At 46.7% G+C, this 23,273-nt stretch overlaps 1 protein-coding gene and 1 non-coding gene across 2 annotated transcripts; both read right to left on the bottom strand.

The window, feature by feature from the left end:
- Window positions 1-355: 355 nt before the first annotated feature.
- LOC125939859 (uncharacterized) lies at window positions 356-2,035 on the bottom strand. The gene is made up of 3 exons (XM_049655354.1): window positions 1,948-2,035; window positions 1,288-1,542; window positions 356-594 (listed from the first exon to the last, which is right to left on the bottom strand). Exons 1-3 carry the CDS (start codon window positions 2,033-2,035, stop codon window positions 356-358), a joined length of 582 nt encoding a protein of 193 aa, XP_049511311.1.
- An 18,739-nt stretch (window positions 2,036-20,774) lies between these two features.
- On the bottom strand, window positions 20,775-20,939 carry LOC119465448 (U1 spliceosomal RNA). The gene has a single exon (XR_005194875.1). It is a non-coding gene; the product is annotated as a U1 spliceosomal RNA (small nuclear RNA).
- Window positions 20,940-23,273: the final 2,334 nt, after the last annotated feature.

The following is a 23,273-nucleotide window of genomic DNA, read 5'->3' as shown; positions in this document are numbered from 1 at the left end:
CCCGTGGATTATCAGCAAGTAATTACTTGGCTTACTAAATGGGGGGGGGGGGGGGGGGGGCGTTTGACCTCCCAAAGGGGTTATTGGAAATGTCGCAGTGTAAGGTTCCTATATAATTATGACAATAAGGGGTTCTTTAGTTTCCTTCCGAAGTGCTGTAAACGAACGTTTTTCCATCTCACCCCAAATGAGCGCATCTGCCCCAGCAAACTGGAATTGCACCCATGGCCCTGTGCTTAGTAGTACGAAGTTCCAATCACTGAGAGACCGCGGCGGCTCAAATAACTTATTACAAATCGTACATGGACAAAAGGCGCTAATCTTGACATTCTTTAATTTGACTTTAGATTTGACTTTAGCGCAACACTGCCACAGGAAATGTTGGGGGCTGTTGCTTACCTGTGGTTAGAAACGCAATCTCGGTGTAGAACATCGGTTCCGGGCAGCAGACCAGGAACCCCATGAGCGCTGACGTGGCCGAGTTGTCACTGAGGCCGTCCCGCGCGACACCCGTGGAGTCGCGTCCACCGAGGCTATCCTTGCTCGAGGGCACCATGAACGTCATGTACAGCACGAACATGCAGCAGCTAAGCACTGAAAAAAGGCCGGGAAGACTCAATTATTTTATGATGTCTCGAGATGCGCGCGATAGCACAAAATTACTGCACCAGGGTGGCCAACTACTTATCTGGCGAGGGCATGTCGCTGCGTCGTTCTGTGAACCTTACAAGCAACCATGGTTATGCTACTTTAGTTGCAAAAAGATATAGTATTGTAGAGCCTGTATAACGTGATTCTATGCTTACATTGTCCCTTGGCTAGTCTTTTGAGTCAGCACTCTGAACTTCTATCTGGGGCGTAAACAGGTGGATGGGGGGGGGGGGGGGGCACTGTACCACCCCCTCTCCTCCGCCCGCCCATTTCTCCCTCTAATCGAAAAACATTCCTGGCTACGCCGCTGACCTCAGTGGAGTGTTTTATTCGGGAGGTACGAACTGTGACGTTTGGTCTGAAGTGAAGGCGCGAAAACGACGACGGACGAAGAGAGAACACACACACAGGGCGCCACTTCCAACAATGTTTAATGTCGCCGTTTTCGCCCCTTCACTTCAGATCATGCTTCACCAACACGCCCAACTATCCACCCTAATGCGGACTTTGAGCACATGGCACTTGACACCCTAGCTCTCTTGCCTGTCAGCACCGCCTGACAGATTAGTCCGGTGACCTTCTCCTTCGGGAAAAGCCATAACACGGGAAAGCGCTTGTAATGGTACCAGGGCGTACCTAGTCCCACGGCACCCAGGAGCACGGACTGCCAAAAGCAGCGCCAGAAGATGTGATACCGCACGTTGAGTGTCACCGTGAACACCAGCACAGGCATGTAGAGGTGCAGCAGCTCACCCACGTGGGCATCGGTGACGGGCAGGAAGTTCTCCTTGTCACCGTACCGGCTCACAAGCCAGCCGGCGAGGAAACCCCACAGCACCGTGACGGCCACCACTGGCACGTTGAACACACGCTTCACCATGCGCAGCACCGCTGCATGAGAGGCATGGGCAGTGACGCAGTGTTTACCTGCGAGAATCTCTTTCCATGAACCTCATTTTACCACAAGCAGGGGCGGCTCTAAAGGGGGCGTGATTGTAGGGGTAGCCGAACCTCCTCCCATTTGTGCTCCTGCCTCCCTTCTGAACATCGCTCCGGTCGCACGACCATCGAGCGCCCAGTTATAGCGTGCCCTCTTGCGCTCCAAGCAAAAATTTAAAAAGTCATACTCCCCTACGCCCCCTTCCTCCCGATGCACAGAAGAAACCTTGCACCGCCCCCGACCTCAAGCGACGAAGCTTTAGCGTAGCGTAGGTGTAAAATGGAATAAGACTTCAATCTCCATCCGATGTTTCGCCATGACCTGCTACGCTTCGGTACCATATGCTTTCAACTTACAAGACACAATCACCACGAGCAGCAGCAGCAAGGTGCCGTACTCCGGCTGACTCTCGTAGGTGGCGCTGGTTGTAGCCGCAGTCTCCATTTCTGCAGATGTTTGCGTAAGGATTGCATCACCATTTTCAAAAGGGCTCGCAAGCTTGCAATATCACTGTATAGCAAAGTGAGTAATTCATACATTGCGACAATTCTCTTCTACGAAGCCAAAACCTTCAGAACAGCAAATAAATTCGAAAGGAAGCTACGGAACGAATGATAGAATGAAGAATGATAGGCTGAACGTTCGGAGATAGTAATATGTTCTTGTTTAGAATATGTTCTTGTTTAGATAAATAACATAAAATGCATTTGGCATTCGGCATTATGGCATAAAACTGAAATGGAATAGAAGATAACCTATTCTGTTACTGAAGTACACCAGATTGTCAACTACGGTAAGGGGATGTGCACCAGGGGTAGTGAAACGTAGCAGAACATTAAATAGCTTGAGGTAATCAGGGCAGTTTGAGAGCACATGCGGCGCACATGCACGCGCACACACGTGTGTGTGCATAGATTGGCAGGGTGGACTCGGTTGATTGAAGATCTGTGGGTGAAGCCTTAGTCACGAAGTAAAGTTAAATATGGGCTGAAGGTGATGGTGAAACGATCTTGCGGCACTCGTGAAGAACCTGGAGTTGCTGACAATGCGTTACGCGGAATCCTGGGAAAATAATCAAATACTGTTTTGATAATTTCGTTATTGCTTTATTGCTTTATCTGGCGATACATGCCGATGTCGGGGCTCAGATGGCGCGATGTCAGGCAATGTAGTTGACATATATATAGCAAAGCCAGTCTCATTTGGCCACGGTTCATTCCTGGAGCAAAGCGGTACTGAGAGAGGCTCGACAACCCAGGGAATCATTGCTTGGCCACGGTTGTTGAGCACACGAACGCATGCATACGTGATAATATTAGGATATGTTACCTGTCGAAGTGTGCGATTTCATAAATGCAAGAGTTAGCATGATGTGAGGGTCGCAAATCAAGCATCTTGCCGTTCGTAGCTCTGCAAACAGGTATAACTGTATTTTCGAGCCTGCATAAAACTTGTTTATTTGCTCGACAGGGCATACAAAAAAATGGAGGACGCTTAAGCTTCACATTTAAGAGCGTAACGCGATAGTATTCAAGATCCCTGAATGCTTGTCAGGTTTCCTGGCAACTGCAGATTTTTTTCTACACCTTCGCCTCTGCGCGCCGCTGCAGTTTTACGCTGCCGAGGAGATGAGCGCCATCTGGATGGTGTTTTTGCAAGTAACCTACCCGTGCGCGCCGCTGTACGAACGGTAGAAATGCTGGAAAAGGGGTTCGTGTTTGAGTTTCCTCGTAACAGAATATGTTTTCTCGTATATTTAAATTACAGTCAGACGCTACCATGTCTGTAGGCTGTGATTAAGTTGTACTTTACGATGTTCCCGTCGGAGTTTGCTTTGAGAAATTTGTTAGTTCACTTTGACCTAATTGAATTAGTTCAATTAGGGCCTGCGTGGCCGGGGTGGTTCGGGAGGATTTGTTCAGCCGCGGACCCCGACGCCGAGACCAACGCCTGATTTTCTGCGACACGGGGCCCTTAATGCTACATTCATGTTAAAAAAAGTTATATTACAGGCGTTCCCCCCCCCCCCCCCCCTACCCCCCGTCGTTTGATGCAACGCACGCAAAACTGGCATGCCAAAGTAATCAAAGGCGTTGCTTTATCCGTCTCAGAGTAGAGCGCAAGCTTTCAGCACAACGATGAACACCCTTGCAACCTACAACCGATATTGATAATGGGAAAGGCAGCGCTGCTTCGAATACCTTGAACACACAGGGATAGCAATGCGGTCCCGACACAACAATGCTGGACCTGTCTCCAAGAAACAGTCAAGCCACCGTTGCCACAGGGAAGGTTAAGAGAAATAAAAGCGAAGCGTTTGTTTACATTAGTGGAAGCGATGAACAGATGCGAAACAACACCGCACGCTCCGGGTGGATAACATTACCTACAATCAATCAGGACGCAAATATCTCCTTACCTTGCGCAGTGCAGCAATCGAACAGCTCGCGAACTGGTACTCGCTTTCTTCTTCTTCGAACGTTCTTGCAATGGACTGCACTTCCTTGTCTTCTTTACCATATTGCATCTCTTTCATGCTATGTCCACAACTCCGATCATATGAATTTACTTTAGCAATTCCTACAAAAATGTATTTCTTGTTTATAATATAAGCGCTTGTCATGCGAGGTTTTAGCGGTTTGCTTGTTCTCTTAAATCAATATCTGGTACAGTGGAGAAGCACGCATTGCAAATGCAATTAGGACACTGCAAGGAGCTCCAGCTAGTTAGCGAGCTTGTACGTGTGTTAGAGCTGATCGCTTAGATCAATGCGCATCACTGCAAAACAGAGCGTGTGTGAGCCGGTGGTTACTTTCGCCGAGTAATTATTACTATGTCTCGGCTGTTTCAGTGCGCGACGCATTTGCTTTATCAAGCCACCTGCGTTGTTTCAAAAGTGTTGTACAGCTTAAAAAAAAAGAAATGTCTGACGATTACGATACTCCCAAATGCGAAATTTGAGCGGAGATATATACATCATTTCATTTTCCGATATACCGAGGCAATGAATTTGAGACTGAAATCACCGCACTGATTGCATGGCATTGGGTGAGTGCCGTCAGTGCCTTCGCAGAGGGAAAGGCAATATGGAATGCCGGTATGATGCGATGAGTGTAGTCGGTTTTTCTGGGCACAGGTTCGCCCACTAAGGAGTTAAGTTTTGCCATTCACAGTTTTGCTACTGTGTTCTCGACCATCACTACCACGTGGCAGTACAGATATTGCAATAGTGCTCACGCGCTCCGCTGTGCTCATTAGAATGCGTTTTGTACAGGGAAATTTATAATAAGCAGGCTATAAAATGAACGACGGGCATTGATCGCTCCAATAGTGGCGTTTGATCCAATTTCCAAGCAGCAAGTTAACAATACGGTTTGTTAGAATGAGGTTATTGTCGCGTTTCACCACAGCCAGTCATCTCGCAATCATTTTGCGCGTCATAAAAAAACCTCTCCGAGCATGCCAGGTGCTCGCCCGGCGCAGATTAGTTGTAGCCGAGACAGTAACGTGGTTCAGTTGCGATGAACCATCAATTTCTACGTTCCTTTGTGGAAACTCGCCGTTTCTGCAAACGCACCGGCAAGCAGCCGCCTGCGAGGCCGGACGACGCTTCCAAAAGTGGTCGATTACAGCACCGCCGCTACTTTTCTACACCAAAAAGCCCTCTCCACGGCAGCTGGTCACGCCGCTCATGTAGTATTCTATATAGAGTCACTGGAAAAACAAAGTACCGCAAAGGTACGCGGCATGCTGGCAACATTGGGTGGCGGCGGCCATATTACTTCCAGACTGCTGACGCGCTGTAGCGGTGCCAGTGTTTATAGAGGTGCTGTGCCAGTTGACAAGCATTCGTAATCATGCTGTAGCCGGTTTGCAATAAAACTTACTATTTTACAGCCTCCCTGTATAAGGGACACCATACCATTTGTCCCCGAATTGCTTCATGCTGTCAGCAAAATTCGCATTTTCAGAACAGCATGCAGTCACAAAGTAAGATGTGGAGGCAAGCAACATATTTATTTCACAATAGTCACAACAACAATTTATTTCGTCAAGCATGACAACAGCATACCGGTCTTCCGATTCAACTCTTGGTTTCTCAATATCATCAGGAATGAAATGGTCCTATAGTTTGTCCATGGAGAAAACAAAGAAAAATAGGAATGTTAATAACCCTACCCTGTGACAGTGCTTAAAATATCTAAACTGTAAATAGTAGCAAAAAACAGAGTCAGGAAAGCTATAGAAGACATTTTGAAGCAACATTTTCTGTATAGACCTGGTGCTTGTTCAAAACACGTTATTCATGGGAACCGCCTCCTTTTACTCTGTAGCACAACACGCTCACTTGAAATGCATGTTTGTTGTTTCCATCGAGCCGCGCGAAACAAGCACTGCAGCTTGCTTGACATGTATGTACGTTTTCTTCAAACGCGGCGCGCAAACCGAATGAAACAGTGGAGAGCTTGCTAGGAAGTTCGTACTGCGATGTTTTCAACAGCACTAAGTAGAGGAGCTTACTTGAAACATAGGTACTGGGCGATTTTCAATAGCGCAAAACAAAGCGAGCCGCGCAAACCGAACAGTTTACTGGAATCAATAGCACAAAGCAGAGCGGGTCGCGCGAACCAGAGACCCTACTTGAAAGATAGGTACTGGGCGATTTTCAATAGCGTGAAGCAAAGCGAGCCATGCGAACAGAACAGCTCACTCAAAACCACGTGTGCTAGCTACATAGTGTTCAATAGCCGCACCCAGAGCGATGAGCGTGAACCGGACAGGTAAAGTTTAGCGGTCACACGCAAGTACAGTCACTTGAAAGCAATAACTGTCCAGCAAACTAGTTATTCAAGAAACTTACCTCGCACAAGCGGGTGTTCTTCGAGGGCGCGAAGTTTTTGCGGCCAATTCTGTGGAGCCACGCACAACGTCGTTCACCGTCGTCCTTCCCGCACGGAATACAGAAAAATGCCTTCCCGGACTCCGTTCGCTTGCTACACCCGAAGGCGCAGCAACCAGACATGATGATGGGTTATTTCTGACGCCTGTGTTCGCAAGCGCAACGCAAGCGTTGAACGAAACGGCGAAGTGCTCTCCGTGCGCGGTGCGTACGCTACGGGTTCGACGTGCCAACTGAAAGGGCTTGGAAGAAATATGGCGGCAAAAGGTCACGTGACACGAGCGCCCCAATCACCGGTGGCCGCGGCAGGCGGCGGCGCGCGGAAAACAAATGCGATACTCTAAAAATTTTCCAGTGACTCTAATTCTATACACTCTACCCCGGCAAGAGTGGAGGCGCAGCTTGGCCGTGACATCACCGCAGAGATAAAGCTCGGAGCCGCCGCGACGCCTCCTTTAAAGGAGGCATTGTGCGAACCATATGATTGCGTTCGAGCGTCGTCGTCTTCGTGCACAGCTGGCGCGTTCGCAGGTACGTGCTCTGCGAGGTGGAACGGTTTTGCGCGCTATGAGAGCGCGAAAGAGAGAGAGACGCATTCGCGGAGCGGGTCTGCTGGAACGAGGTGTCGGCATTGCAACGCGGAGTCGGCGTTGCAATCTGCGCTATGCAACGCACAGTGACGGCCGTAAGTCCGAGACGCGCGAAAACAAATTATCATCATCATGAGTAATAAGATGAAAAGTGCGCGCGCACTTCCGGAAAATGCTGGGCTACGATCGCTCAGCTTCGTGGTTTCAAGCGTTGCGTGGCCTAGTCGAAGGTTAAGCGTTTTTTAAACATAGGTAGGACATTAGGCAAAATAAAAACAAGGGCTTGGTGGCGCAACCAACCACCCCGTTATCCATCCGTCCGTCCGTCCGTCCGTCCGTCCGGGAGGCTTTCGGGCGCGCTGGTACTGTTGGTGCGGCTTGGATTCGGCGTGAAAAGAATGCTTTTGCGCGGCTATGTGAACTTTTACTGATTTATAAATGACGGCTCAAGGCGTACGTGGACAAAGTAGATGCTGGTGCCTCTTTACTTAAAAATGCGTTTAATTTCTTTGTGCAGACATGCTCCCGGTACATTCACTTGGGTATGTAGAAGTGGAATGTCTCTGCAAAAGATCGTCATATGCTGGATACGCACAATCCTTTGAAATTCGAGGTCTATACAGTATAGATATGCTTATCATTTGGTGAGCCAGTTACCAAAGCAGCCCGTTTCGAAGCAGTTTTGCCTGCTGCTCTCGGCGCTAGCTGCAGCTCTCGGTGCTAGCTCTCGGCGCTAGCAACAATTGCCCGTGCACACAGATTGAGGTGCACGTTAAATCCCAAGTGGCGAAAATTATTTAAGAGTCCCTCGCTACGGCGTGCATCATAATCATATGGTTACTATATCGATGCAAGCCTCCTCTGTAGCAACCTTTGTGCATATTCTTGTGTACTAATCTACACATGTTTGCAAAAATAAAAGCTGACAAAAAAAAACTAATTGGAGCACCTGTTCTTTGTAACCACAAACTGCAATCGTTTTGAATCTGCTTTCAAGAGTAATGTGAACCCAAAGACACATTGTGGAAATTGAATTAGGCCACTGTTACGAATGCAGGTGAAGTCGCAAACACAGAAACATGGTCCATGCTTATTACGATTTCTTCGCACTTGAATTTTTGTTGATAATTTGTGTAATCTGGCACTGGGAGCGTAGTCCACGCTACTGCCGGCGTCAATGCTGCCGGTGTCCAGGCCTTCGCTATATGAGCGATGAACACCTAGCATCGCCATGTTCTTGCAGATACCATCAGAAAAGAATGTGCCACATGTTAAGCAAATCAAATGTTTATTGCTAGCTTAAAGAAAACAAAGTGAAACTGGAGCCTTGGAAGGTAGATATTCCCGATGCATGTTATCACCTGAAATGCAAAAATAAAGCAGTCACTGGCAGCTAATGCACGCTTTCTACCGCGATGTTGCTTTTGAACTAACTGCTATACTATACACGGATTTTCTGTTCTCCGTGCACTCTCATACAACCATTCTGACCACACGAGAAGCGTGCAAAATTCGAAATTTTCCAGCAATGAAACGAATATTATCGCGCTCGATGCGTTCGCAGATTCGAACAGTAACTATTTGGAAATGTGAATATTTTTCGAACAGCGAGTATTTCACAGTGCCATCTGCATGTACGCGATCAGTCATGAAATGGTAACATAAATGAACAGAGTTTCATCCTTCGCACATTAGGTATAAGAAGTGGCAGATACATTAGGCTCTCTCCGTCGCACTGGATGTGAAACTTTTCCAGCCAAACCACAATCATTCGCACTAAATTTTCACTCAAACATGACATTGGGCGATGGTATTGCTTTGTGCCATTTATCAATACTGCAGCTGTGTGCTCTATAGGGACTTACTCAGAATACACTGGATTACCATATCATTTTGTATAAAAGGAGTAACTTGTGCAGCGACCATTTTAACTAGAAAAGTGCTGTCCGGTTCGGGCTGGATGCCGTCTTTGCTAAGAGATGACTCAGGACTTTAATCGTTGTGCTAGCGAAATGGCTCTTCGTGTTTAGTTGAAGCCCTGCATCAGACAGGCATGTGAGCGCTTCATCTAGGCGTTGGAGATGGTCTGTGAAAGGCGAGCAAAACACGACGATATCGTCGAGGTAACATAGACAAGTTTTCCACTTGAGGCCGCGAAGAACAGTGTCGATCATTCTTTCAAATGTGGCGGGAGCATTGCATAGGTCGAAAAGCATTACGATAAACTCGTGAAGACCCGTCCGGAGTAGAAAAGGCGGTCTTTTCTTTGTCCACTTCGTGCATTTCATTTTGCCAATATCCGGAGCGAAGATCAAGGCTGGAAAAGTATTGCGCACCTTGCAAAGTATCAAGGGTGTCATCGATACGGGGCATCGGATATACATCCTTGCGGGTGATCTTGTTTAGCGCGCTGTAGTCAACACAAAATCACACCGATCCATCCTTCGTCTGCAGTAAAACGACGGGTGATGACCAAGAACTCCGCCTGTGACCGCACTCTGGCCGCAACAGTACCACGGTACCTACGATACATCGTGTCCATGTTGTGACACTACAAATCAAAATGTTACAGGGACACACCTACTATGAACATGCTCAGGACTTCACCTAAGCCGTATCTGCCACCTCCGGGCAGCAGGCCTTCGGCCTGGCCGCCCACCCGACCTTGAACGTTGGATTCATGGACCATATCATCGTTCACTTCTAGATTTGTTGCATTAGTCAAGCCTGTTCGTGTGTTTTTGACATGCTTTTTATTATGCCTAAGGCTATGCCTAAGGGAAAGCATCCGAAATTAAAAAAAAGTATCTTATGGCACGGTACGGGGGGGGGGGGGGGGGAGGTAAGCAGAAGGTAATTGGACGCAACAGGTTGTTATCTTCATTTGCTTGCAAAAGTAAGACCCGCGAGTTATGTATAATACGACACCGCGAGTGTGTCGCTTTGGTCTCGCACGATGCATTCTCATTGGCTGTGTGGTGAGATTCCTCTTTTGTTTGGCCCCACGTAATCGTTAGCTATTTCCGCCTGCATGCGGTAAAGCGTGCTTCAGCAAATGGCAAAATCCCTGCGATATACATACTGGTTGATTAAAATACCGCCGACAGTTACGAATCAGTCGTAGGGCGCTAAGTGCAATTCGAATGTTCACAGCGCTGGTGTCGTGTTGCTACCAAAACGCAGGCTTGCCTCACTCGACAAGAAGCGCGTGATGACTCACTGGTAAAATGGGGTATTTTTGTTTGTTTGTAATTTGACCGTGCGCTCCACACCATGTACAATGCGTTCAGCATTCCACGCCGGTTTGTGCAACCGACAGTACAGCAAGTGTCCGGCATGATCGAGATTCGTCGCAAGCGCTGCGGCTATCGCTCGAGCGCTAGCTCACGGAGTTGTTTTCGCCGACAAAAGTGCTTGCAATCTTTCCTATTAACTGCTAAGCGTTTCCTTTAACCAATGTTCCTGCCCAGAACACGATGCGAAAATTTTGTTCAGTCCCTCAAGCTCAGGAAATTGCCGCGGATCATGCAAGGAATCACGCACTCATTCGCACAGCCTGCCCTGCGATAATAGCGGCGTGGCGATGAATGCAGCTGGGGTGGGGGTACGCGCATGCGCATAGCTGAATTAGAAAAAGGTGCATTATCATAATAGAACATTGGTTCAGAAGGAAGAGCAAGCGGTACATAGCGTTGCGCGCTGTTAGGCATGTTAATTGTTCCCGATCGCGTTTTGTCGCACGCGCTGACCCTTCTACTCATTTCTTTTTGCAACACCGCGAGTTGTGATGCAATATACATTCATGCACCTGCTTGAGATTGAGATAAATGTATCTTCCAATTACACTAAGAGACACTTTCAATGCGCAATCTAAAAATGGACAACATTGTAAATTGGATTGTGGGTGTCCGCTGACACGCCAAACGTGATTTGGAGAAATGTGAAACTTGTTTCTGTATACATGGAACCGAGAGAATACTGGCTTGGTCATAATTTCTGTGACCCAAGCCACGATATACGAAAACTGAAAGGAGGTAAAGATTGGCTCATCCGTGAATAGGTGATAACCGAAGCTTTCTGTGAAGTTTACTGAAAGTGCATTCACTTCTACGTGTGTCAACGCTTCTCGCCTTAAGCATGTTCTGATCCCTTTTTACTTCCTTCAGTTCTTGCTCCGCGCTCGGCTGCTTCTATTGCCGAATTCTTGACTTCTCTGTAGCCGAATTCTTCAATGTTTGTGGCCGATATCCTTACTTCGTGCCTATTGTTCTGCTTGTCTATTCGGGCATCTACCTGGTGATGCAAGCCTATTCTGGAATGCTCACATACTCAGTAGACCTTGAACCGTTTCACATGCACTGTGTCTTAAGTTGCCTCATGGGCACATTCCTAGTTGTACAGAGCCAGTGGTCCAAAGTGTCTAGTCGGGCCAATGGCACATGCCTAGTGGTCACAGGTATTGCATACTTGGAAAGCCAGCAGCGAGCAGGCGCAAAGGGGAAAAGGGAGTGGGGAAAAGTGGGGAAGAGACCACCTGACATGTTCCATTAATATCTCTTTTTTTCTCCCTTTTTTCACTCTGTAAGTAGTGGACAAATTACGTCGCATTTTTATGGACTCTGCGATACACTATTGAAAGATGAACATACTCGGAGCCTTCGTGGCTTGAAACAACTATGCTACAGTGTGCATGTGTCGTCCGTAATATTCGCGCAATCGAGTTTTAGATACGAATAAGTTTAGCACAAGCACTTCGTTTTGTCTGCTTCGATGTCTGCCTACAACATTGCCGTTTCACAGAAACGACAGCGTGGGCTTTTGTTGCGGCACGATATGTCGTAGCGTTAGATTTTTTATATAATTGGAAGGAACCGTAGCGCGCTTCTTGCGACCCCAGGCAGAAACAGGAACGGAAAGGTGTCTTCTTATTCCTCATTTTTTTTGCAAATAACCACGATCAATCAGAGTCTCGGCGAACTGGAATTTGGGCGGAGGAATAAAGTGCACTCTTGAACAGTCCACGCGCTGCGCACACAGCATTATATGCACCGTAAGCCACTTTGCACCCACTAAGGAGATTTCTAGTACCAAAAACACCCTTTTGCCAACCAGAGATTTGCAGAAATGTGGGTGTTAGGGTGCTTCGATTACCAAAACAACCTTTTCGTTTCTTTCTTCACCTATAACGCCATTTTGTGCTCAGGGTAACATGAGCTGTCAAAACACATGTTCTTTGCACATGTCGGACCGTGCTGATAATAGCGGCCGGGATTACTTAGTGGCTATGGTGTTGGGCTGCTAAGCACGAGGAGGCGAGATCAACTGCCGGCCACGGCGGCAGCATTTCGATGGGGGCGAAATGCGAAAATACCCGTGTACCTAAATTTAGGTGGATGTTAAAGAACCCCAGGTGGTCCAAATTATTCCGGAGTCCCCCACTACGGCGTGCCTCATGATCAGACCGTGGTTCTGACGCGTAATTAAAGCCCTATAGTTAAATTTCTTTGTGCTGATAATTTAAAGTCAGTAGTGGAAATGCATTCAATATAGTGCGATTTTATATTAACAGGTATGTCTGGTTTTGAGGTGCCTATCTATATCGAAACAAGCTTTCTGTGGTGATTTATTGTTAAATTATGCAGAATAGAGATGCCCCCATTGCTATACTGCACTGCAGGTCGAAACACCATGGCGATATGTAAATATAGGCTATTTAGGAGGTACCTGTGTGTAGGCTGTATGCAAATGCTGTGTACGTATGTGTGCTCTATGTTCGGGTTGCTTTCATGTTCATAAGGTGTGCTTGAATGTAAAAGGGCTGGTTGTGTCGTGACCATCGCCGTATCATGTGTAAATTTGAGGGAAGAAACTCTGCCGTTTTTTTATTTATCTGGTTTTAGGTACATTTATTGGTTTATGCAGTAATTGTAACAATAAACAGCGCGTGAATGCACGTTTCTAAGAAATTAGTGCAATGGCATCCCTTGCACCCTTACAGTAAATGGTGTTACGGCAACTCAACGCACCCACTTAATGGGGTTTTGGTATGCGGAAATGGGCTTTTACTAGGGTGTAAGGTGGTAGTTAAAGACACAGTAAAACATTTTTGAGGGAGTAAATTGGTTTCTAGTGTGGCAATACAATCACAGCGCAGAAGACGGGCACACTAAAATAAAGACACCCACGGCGGCAGGTTCCAGCAATGCTTTGCTAAAATGATTAAATGAAATATTGTTAAATGAAAGCAAAATTTTTATTCATATTGGAAGCTTTCTTTCTAAGAAGCCCGTATGGATTTCCATTCTAGATGCATGCTACAGTCACCTGGTTAATAATTTCTCCCGTTCATGTAGCATTCCTCCACCTTGTGGGCGTCAATTCAGCCACTTGGGGGCTCCGACACAGGCTGCATTTAGAGTTACTGTATGTACGCTACCTTTGGTAGCATATGCAATAACTCTAGCTGCGTTGCTAGCCAATCTTTTAAATCGCATACCGATCACGCTGTCGCATGCCACCGTCAGCCTGCGCTGCTACCGCCGCCGTATGAGAAGCGTTCCTGATCTCCCCTTAACTTCACTGTAAAATTAATGTAATCACGGAGTAAACTCCATTTTATCGCGGAGTTGCTTCTGTTCTGAGGCTGCTAAAGGTTTAACAGATGATAAAAAAGAAAATTACATGTACTGTGTCGTTTCTACATAAAACGAAAAAAAAGTTGCAGTGGCTTAGCTCGGCTATGCCAGGGTATACGTAGCGTTACCAAAGGTTCAGCTGATTATTCTTAGCTTTCCTGGTTGTCTCCTACGCTCAACCGCAAATTGCCAGGCAACTACTTCGGGATCCGATGAGTCAAGCTTCTCCGTTCTTCTGCGCTGTTGAGCAGCATTTGCGCTCTCCTTCTCCATGGCTATACCACACTGGCAAACGCCAGTCAGAAGCGCAGCGGCTCCAGCGCAGTGTCAGACGGCGACTGCACAGCGAGCGCGCGCCGGCGCCAGTGCGTCTACCACGGCTACGACGTCACTCCTCTGGAATGCGCAGACCGGCGGCGGTGAGTCGCGCGCGGCGGCGGCGGAGTGCGCGAGAGGTGCCGGCTCCGGTGGCTCCGATGCGCAAGCCTTGTGACATCACTGATCCTTGCGCATGCGCAGCACGGCTTTTGATGTGCCGCGCGAAACGGGCTTGGCTAGGCCAGTGTAGCTAACGCTACAAAAAGAAAATTCACCAGACGGTCATCCCTTCAGCGTGTGGCAACCATGGACGAAGGAAACTCGGTTTGAGCGGTGAATTAAATTTTATGCGTAAGTGTCAAATGACCCATTGAGTGAAATGCAGCTCCACTAACGTGAAAGCTGGGGAGGTGCGAAGCATGCAGTGATGCACCGCTAATGGGCTCATACTGCCTTAAGCAATGGCTCATAACCCCGTAAACGCGGCCTACTCATTACGACGACAGAAGAGAAGTGAAATGCTACGCTGGAATGATGAGCAGCAACGCAGCCAGCAGTGGAAGACGACGACTACGACGACGAACGCGGGAGCAGTGGCACGAGCGCGTGCCGAGCGCGAGCACGAGCCGTTCGCTTTGGAAGACGACGACGACGACGAACGCGGGAGCAATGGCACAAGCGCGTACCGAGCGTCATTTCGATGCCTTTTTCGTTGTCCTATGAGCAATGAGAAAGCCTCAAGTCGTCTTATTTTGATAAAAGTTGTCAGAAAGTGGCACCTAGATACGCAGGTCCCACGAACTCGGATATGAAATTTCCAAAGAAGACCTTGTCTTCATAAGGAAGCACTAACTGTTGCTTGGTTACTTGACAAGTTTACTCGATTGATTTTTTATGTATTAATAGAAGCCGATCGATATGCCAGAGGAGGGCGGAACAGCGCACAGACAATGAACGGTTAATTATAAGACCAATAAGATCCACAAACCGCTTATGCAGCCTTTTTACAGAGAAAGCTTGCACGCATTCATTTGAGTATATTGTGCCGCATACGACAGCCTGCGCGGCCACTAAAGAGAGAGACAGTCATAGAATCTTGCTCCATGGGAGCGAAAATATCTTTAGCACCTTTTACGCTGTGTTGCAAGACACGTTAGCCGAAAGCACGCACTTGGCACCCTTTGATAGTCTTTCTGGGGCAATGCCGCACACCTTGCTGAGAAGATATGTTTCGGAAATGCATGGTATACATGACTTTATAGCACGAAACAACGAACGCTATTCTTCTCCGTCTTCGTTTTTTTTTTTCGCGCCAGCCTCAAGCAACTGTGGATCCGTGCCAATTCGCAAAATTTTCAACTTTGCTCTAAAATGCAGTCTCTACATTTACAGCTCGACAGGATGTTTCACCCCTGGAGTTGGTCGAAACATTTTTCTGCAAGAAAAAAATAATCCAAAACGCGAGAAAGTGCTTCCAACAGGAAGGATCGAAATAGAGCAGTATTAATCGTCGTTTTTAGGTGTGGGTACATGGTTTGCAGAAGCACATGCTCTAAATTTGAAAATACACTTTTGTTCGCAGAAGCAATCGCGAGTTGCAAAAAATAAAACACAACAAGAGAGGCTGCAGATAAAGTTTGCACCGAAAAGTACTAGCGGGGGCGCTGCCGTAGCACCTGCATATGACCTTAATTTGGTTGTTTTGTCAGGATTTCCTTCCTGGAACGCTGCTGTGTTTTCAGAAGCAAGAATTGGTGGAGCGGAAGTTTGATGGCAGATTTCCATTGCCATGCGCTTTACGCTTTGTTTACCTCGAAGCCGTCGTTGGCAGCCCTATTCATCTTTGTATAATTTTGCAACAATAGCTTGCAAAACGAGATACTTACATCGCCAGCTGCACCTCCTAAGACCCTTACATCTTAAAGCTAGTGCAGAAAATTAGTCATTGATGCCATCCGCAAGTGTTTGGCAGCTGAGGGCTTGCATACACTCTAAATTGCCCCTGAGGCGTGTTTATCAATGCCGCTACAACCTGTATACGCATGCTTCATTGTCTTGCTTAAGTGTTGTCAACCATATCTGAAGTGTGTTCGCAATTGCAAATGACCAGTTTCATTGTGTTCATGATTTCCAAACAGCAGTTTGAGCGAGCAGTGTGCTTCATGTTTATATTTTTTGATGAATGCGGCCAATCTCACAAGAGATCATAGCAGGAAAGGGATTACATCTTACAGTAAATGCGGCAGAGAAATCACCTACAATAATCAGAATTCGAAATCACACCTACTTTTGTTGTGCGATTAGCCTTCTTCCGTCCGTCCGTCTGACGCCGACCCAGTGGCCGAAGTTGTCAATCAGCTGGTTCCACTAGGTACGTGTCCAAGGTAATGAGGACGACCTCATTACCCTCGTAATGAGGTAACGATGCTGTCGAGGGCAATTCATCGTCATCATGCCAGCCAGGCCCATAGCCAGGATATTTTTTTCGTGAGGGAGGGGGGGGGGGCACTCTCTGAAGGCCTTGACTATTTGAAGAAAGCACCTATTGCAGTAACAATTTTTGGTACAAATCGCAGTGTGTAAATTATGTAACTTTTTAAATAGTATTTTATTAATTGTTTGACATTTTAGTTCTAAGAAGCATCTTCAGCATAGTGTAATATTTTTATACGGACGATTCGTCTTCATAGATTTCATTATTCAAAATAAAGCAGCGTTATTCAGCGCTGTAGGACATGGGCACGGAAAGATCAAAATCTCGGGAAGGGGGAGGGCGGAGGTCCCCAGGCCCCCCCCCCCCCCCCCCCCTTGGCTATGGGCCTCACGCCAGCTTTGTCATCAGGCTCTCGTCATGCCATCGTCGTAAAGCCATCGTCGCCATACAGTCGTCAACCGTTCGTTGTGAGACCGTTGGTGTGATGCTCTCATGGTCCGTTCGATTGTCGTCACCCTAGCTTGGTCAAGTGACTGTTGTCATGACGGCGTCGTCGCGCCATCGTCATCATACAATCTTCGCAACAGAGTCGTCGACATACGCTTGTCGTCAACCCATTGTACTCATACCGTTGTCATGACATCGTCGTCATTAATTGCACCCTCGTTATACCGTCATCGCATGCGTCGTCGTCTTTGGGCGTAATTGTGTTGCTGCCGAAAATTTGTAACCAGCAGTGAAGTGGAATACATTTGGTTACTGCCATATGAGCTGTTTTTTGTCTGTTTGATCTCTGCGCCACCAGGTGGCAGCACCATACAAGCCGCTCACGTTTACGCCTCCGCCCCAACGACCGGTCCGCCAGCGTTTACCCGATTACCGGAAAAGCTATAAACCTCTATATTGTCATCATGTCGGCGTCGTCAGACCGCTTTTGTCTTTCCATCGACGTCATACCTTCATCGTTCCATCGTCGTCACTGCGTACTTGTCACACAGTCATCGTCATGCCGTAAAGCTCATGAGCTACCTTGGCATTTGGCAAGCTACGGACATACCAAAGTGGACCGCTACTGGAGACAGCGTATGTGACATGTAGCGGAAGAAACGGAAGTCTCAAAATGATTACAGGTTTTAAATAAACGTGAATTCACCAATATGGCGTGTCGCTACATTGCTTGGATGCTGATCAGATTACCATCGACAGTCATCTTGAGGTGGGCGCTCTGTCGTAATCATTCTTTTAATTATCCTTATGCAATTCATACGTGATTGAAACCATCGGTGGTTATTAAATTGGTAGTAATGTGTAGTGTGCCTATATATTTGACGAAGTTTGCAAGATGAACTTGGGCTGCTTTTTATTGCTCACTCGTTTCAAATTTACCTGTTGTTTTCTTTTTTGTGTATAATATAACTCCGCATATCGTATTGTGTTCGTGTATAAGTTAATCCGGATGCAAATGATTCTTTCTGCGAGTGATTGGTTGAGAATTACAGATCAAATGTTTTGTAGAAAGATATAAACGCGATTGGGGATATGGCATGCTTTAACTTGAACTTCCATTTAAAAGATCAATGTACCCTAGAAGAATTTATATATAAAATATTGTGTCAAGACATAAATGCCTGAATGAATTACGTTTGATATTGTTTAGTAGTGAAAGTTTTTTTTTCTGCTGGCTAGTACAGGATGTAATGTTTCTCACTTGTGTTGCATAACTTTTCGGGTTACCCTGTCCGCCATACAAGCATGAATGCTTCTGCGGGCTGGTCCAGTATACGCATCGAAAAATAAGATTTGAATAAGTGAGACTAAATAAATAAACAAATAAATCGCGGTAAGCCACAGTAACAACGCTGCCATGCTGGTAAGTAGTGGATTATCATGTAACCACACTAAAGTGTCTCGACAGATAAGGTCCTCAGCAAAAAACAATAACTGTGGTGCTGCGACAGTTCTGCTAGCCCGTGATTGATGGGTAGTACATAGATTTGCCTAAAAAAAGTCAAAGCCCCTTTCTTAAAGAAAGTTGGTTGAACGCGAAGCGTCCACCCATGCAAACTGAAGTCAAAGTCCAAAGCCAACATACTATACGTAACGGACCCAAGAAATCCTGAGCGACCCGATGCGATGCAGATGTGATTTAATTGCTTCTTTAGGATTTTATTTTTTGAATGTTGAAGTAGAATGAAGACACATTTCGTTAAGTTGCATAGCCTTTATTTTAAATCAAGTAGCCGTCGATTACACGCGCACACTCACACTTTCACGGACGGCGTGCCGTTGCCGATACACGGGATCGGCCTTATACGGGCACGATCGCACTCGCGCTTAGATTCGCGTACGGCAGCCTATTCTGCTGTGCACTGGGGCGCTATAACGTAAAATGATTCGAAACTGTTTTGATTCCAATTTCTGCAATCAGCCTCCGCGATTGGTGAAAACATTTTCGGGCCACTCCCAACTTCGCCTGTCTGTCACGCGACGTCACGAAAACCGTGATAGCTCCCCATCTGATATAACGTGTACACACTGATTATGCATGATTAAACCGCACAAAAGAAAAATAATCATTCCTGATTCGACCTCTTTTCACCATTAACCCTCTGCTATTGGTCCAATTTTTTCTGGCTACGCCCACTTCGCCTGTCTGTCACGCGACCTCACAAGACCGCGAAATCCCACCACGTCAAAGTGACGTGTACGCGAAAAAATGCATTACTATGCCGAACAAAACTGAAAATTTTACTGAATAGCCACAGACTGCCCCGTTCCGAAAGGAATAGAAGATGGCTGCCCGCCGATCGCTCAGGCCCTCGCTACTCGCACCTACCGGTGAGCATGTATTTATTTGCGCATGATAAACCTTTTTGCGTGGCAGTAAAACGTTATCGGGCCCTTTCGGCATGCATACGACATCGCTCTGCCAACTATTCCTTGCTGAAGACCCATTTTAGCGGCATTCTTATCCTTCCGTTGCACGCCGCCGCGATTTTCGACCACCCACCGCAAGCTAAGTAAAGCGAAGCGGACCAATCAGAAAAGCCTGCACCACCCTCTTCATGCGGTTATCTATTTTCACTGTGCTGGCTCGGTCCCATCGATACCCTCTCCACTGGAGCGTGCTCCTCGCCTCTTGTCAGCCAATTAGATAAGAATAACCGCTGAGTGTAGACAATGTTATTGGTTTTGAAAGCGAACAAAGGTGACCTCCTATAAACGAGGAGAGTGTTTGATTGGGTTGTTCAGACAACGTTGCGGGTCACCGCCCGATGTTTGCATCGGTGGTTACGTAAATTTGACGTCAGGAATTCGGAATCAAAACAATTTGGAATCATTTTACGTTGTAGCGCCCCTGCGCCCGCGGCCTACCCATGGTGACGGCCGGGAATGCATTGCGTGACGCGCGTAAGGCAATGCAGATATATACAGTTAGTATGGGTAGCATGATATGGCTGTTCCTATGGTACTTATCGGTACAACTGTGAATGTGAACTGTAGTGTTGTGCGATTGTGTGCGCAGATTGTTTTGCGTGCGCAGATGCGCAGGTAGTTCTATTGTGTAAGTTGGCTTTCCTGCAGTGCGTGTTTGGCGCTCACGGACGGGTCAGTGAGACATAGAAAGTTTCGCTTTAATATACGTGCCCGTGGCTTACTACTTTCTTGTGGCTTCATTAACTACAGGCTTTACTTGCAGGAGGACTTGTTGGGCTAGTTTGTGCGTGCTTAACTACATATGGTACCACGAATTCACAATCCCAAAGAAGACACACAGACACACGTGCTCGGTCACAGGTGTTGTGACAGGTCTGTCGTCTTTGTGATCGTGCCTTGGCACTACAATACGTCATCAGGCATTAGCTGCTTTAATTTGCATAAATATTTGCATTATATTTTTTAGATGCAAAGAGGCAATAACAGGGTGGAACTGCATAATTATTGCGAACTGTTGCCTTTTTAACGTGAATATTTTGTTGACATGATCAGTAAGTGACAAAGTCGTCTTAAGCAAGAATAATGAAGTTAGGCAAATTTATGTATTGGTCATAATTTCCTTTATATTTGCAGCTTCCATATACACCAACGAGCAATGCGCCACATTTGCATCTAGTAAATTTTGTGGGCGACTATGCCTTCAAAGCCCTCTGTTGTGCTTCCGAGAAAGCAACGCGGTCAACCAATGGCCTTCGAGATTCTACACCTGTTCAAGACACTCTCGGAGGCCATGCTATGTTAAATGCGAGCACCGCAGTATACCTGCAACGTCACGTCCTTCTCGGTCTGCCTTTTGATTTCGCTTTGCAGGGGACCGGCGCGAACGCCGGAACCCCCATCGCAAAAATTGCATGCCCCAACTACCCCAATTTGGGGGGAGTGGCGAACCTCAGCGAACCCATGTGCAATGGTAAGCCTTAGCCCGGGGAGCTGGCCTTCCTGTTCACCATGGCTCCCGACACCAGGTAAGTATGCTGGGAGTCACAACTTCGATTTATCCTTCCTTATTTAAGCCCCATAACGTTCTCTGGTAACAGACCGCACTCTTACGAAGATTTCGAAGTAAAAAAGTGTATTACTGAGGCCGTAGTGACGCGGTTGAAGTGATTACGTTCGCACGCCCAGGTCTGTAATTCGTCATGTTCACTCACTATTCCGTGTTCGCTACAAATTGCAACTTTAATTATCCAGTCTCTTTTAACTGCTTATACAGCGCCAGAAGCATTGTTCTGCTCGAATAAGACATGAGAAGCCGAACCGTAAAGTGACAGATATACGTCTGGGGCAGCGTCAGCTAGCACAGGTGCTCGGCGGGCCTGCAGACTCTGCGTCCTTCGGGGCCCCGAGCGTGGAACAATAAGTCCATCAATACGAAACACCTGCATCGCTGCAGCCACGATGCGTAGTTGCTCGCAGCCGTTGAAACACCGGACAGCCGGAGGGAAAAATGCGCAGAATCGAAAAATGGGCAGGAACCGTTGCAGGATGGTTGTACAAATCAAGCGATAGCTTCCTGGCAAACATTTTCTCATTGGATATCGCGTTGGTTAATGTTAAGAGGTGTATGACTGCTGTGACATTACGCTGTCTGCAGTGTCAGGTAGCTTAGAAACCACACTTAAAACCCTGCGAGGACGCACTTAGGGAACCTGTTATCAGGATCAGAGCACTGTGCAGGTCAACACTACCGTTCAGTGCACTGTCTCCTGGATTGGCCCATTCTACTCGGCCAGGCAGCCGTCCATGCAAGGGGGGGGGGGGGGGGAGGAACCAAAGAAAGCTTTTCTTTATTACGCGGTTTCACTGAGTCCTAGCCAAGCCTTGTAAGCCAAGCAGTTGTATATAAATGTTGGTCACATTCGCTTTCGTGTTGCTGTTCGTTAGTTATCACGGTGAAACAATAGGAAAGGGACACCATATTGGCCACAATTTACGACGCTTTTATTTCTTTTTTGTGGTTCTTTCGTACCTTCGTCATTGGATCGGACAAAGTCGAGGCGCTGGTATTGCGGGGATAGGCCGCTCTAAATTGGCGCGATGGGGTGTTAAGAATACGAAATGCAAATGTTAAACTTACGAATCGTTAGAATACAATGTTTCTGACTTCCTTTTATCCTGTTTCTCTACTAAAGACTGTAATTACTGAAACAAATGTAGCAACAGAGACGCCTTGGTGGTGAATACTTGTGCCCATCTCGCTATTATACCTTCTGCCCTCCACTCTTAACTAAACTCCACGAAACAGGATTTGTGTTTGTTTTATACAGAATGAGACTAAATTATTCGCAGTCATGCTGCATGTTCATCATAACTTTTTTTCAGCAACTTTCAGACAACATTTATATCGAGATACAAGAGAAATGCGATAGCTTTCGTGAAGCTAGCAACAAGCAAGCGTCTCACAGGCCTGGGGGCACAGTCACCCGGAAATAAGATTGACACGGCTTTAAAAATGTGAATATTTCTGAAAAGTAATAAAGGTCGATCACAAAAAATCTATCATAAGATGACGGTCATAAATGCTAACCTCTACTTACTGAAAGGTTTTTACTTCCAGCAATTTTTCTTACGTGTACTCTAAAAATATAGACGTGCACAGTCATTCAACAAGATAGCTAATAGCAAAAAGCAGTGAAGCAGTTCTGATAAAATCTGCACTGAGGTAGCAGTCAAGGTGCAAAACAAATTAAACATTGTCATAGCTGGGCACGAGGGGTATTGCGCATGGGCAGAACAATTTGGCTCACTGCGAAAGTGTCATGAGCAATTGAAACTTTAGTTTCGATGGCAAAAGCCATCAACGACAACTACATTATTGGTCATTTAGGTACTCACCATAGAACTTCACCAAACCTGCTGATTCGTTGGGTTCCTTATAGAGCAGGATACTCACTCTACTGATACCTGACTGATTGTCATCTTCACGGATGACCCTGACAAATTCATTGGATTTCCATAACATGGCGTAAAGAGCTTGTGACACTGGTATTATATTATAGGGACGGAATTATGGTAAAATCTGCCTGTATGCACAAGTGTGACTAACATTGTGTTTTGTATTAACGATGTAATACTAATAATGGTAATATTTTTAAAGCAGCATTATTCTGCCAGCGTTCATATCGACAATGCTTTTACTACCTTAGAACCCCCCGTGATAGCTTAGCAGATATGGAGTAGAGCAGTGGCGCGGAGCTCAAGGTCTCCGGTTCGGTCCCGACTACGACGGCGGCATTTTGATAGGGAGGAAACGCAAGAGCACTCGTTTACTTTAGATATAGGTGAACGTTAAGGAACCCTAGATCAA

The sequence above is a fragment of the Dermacentor silvarum genome, chromosome 9 (assembly GCF_013339745.2).
Source record: "Dermacentor silvarum isolate Dsil-2018 chromosome 9, BIME_Dsil_1.4, whole genome shotgun sequence".
In the NCBI taxonomy this organism is placed as follows: domain Eukaryota; kingdom Metazoa; phylum Arthropoda; class Arachnida; order Ixodida; family Ixodidae; genus Dermacentor; species Dermacentor silvarum.
This window is presented reverse-complemented; position numbering and strand designations above follow the sequence as displayed.

Bases quoted from the DNA above. Each gene is read 5' to 3' on its own strand.
- LOC125939859 (XM_049655354.1), bottom strand. From the start codon at position 2,035: ATGGAGACTGCGGCTACAACCAGCGCCACCTACGAGAGTCAGCCGGAG. The intron at 1,543-1,947 runs GTAAGTTGAAAG...CCTCTCATGCAG, and splicing joins GCTCGTGGTGATTGTGTCTT to CGGTGCTGCGCATGGTGAAG. The intron at 595-1,287 runs GTACGCCCTGGT...GCCTTTTTTCAG, and splicing joins CCTGGGTGCCGTGGGACTAG to TGCTTAGCTGCTGCATGTTC.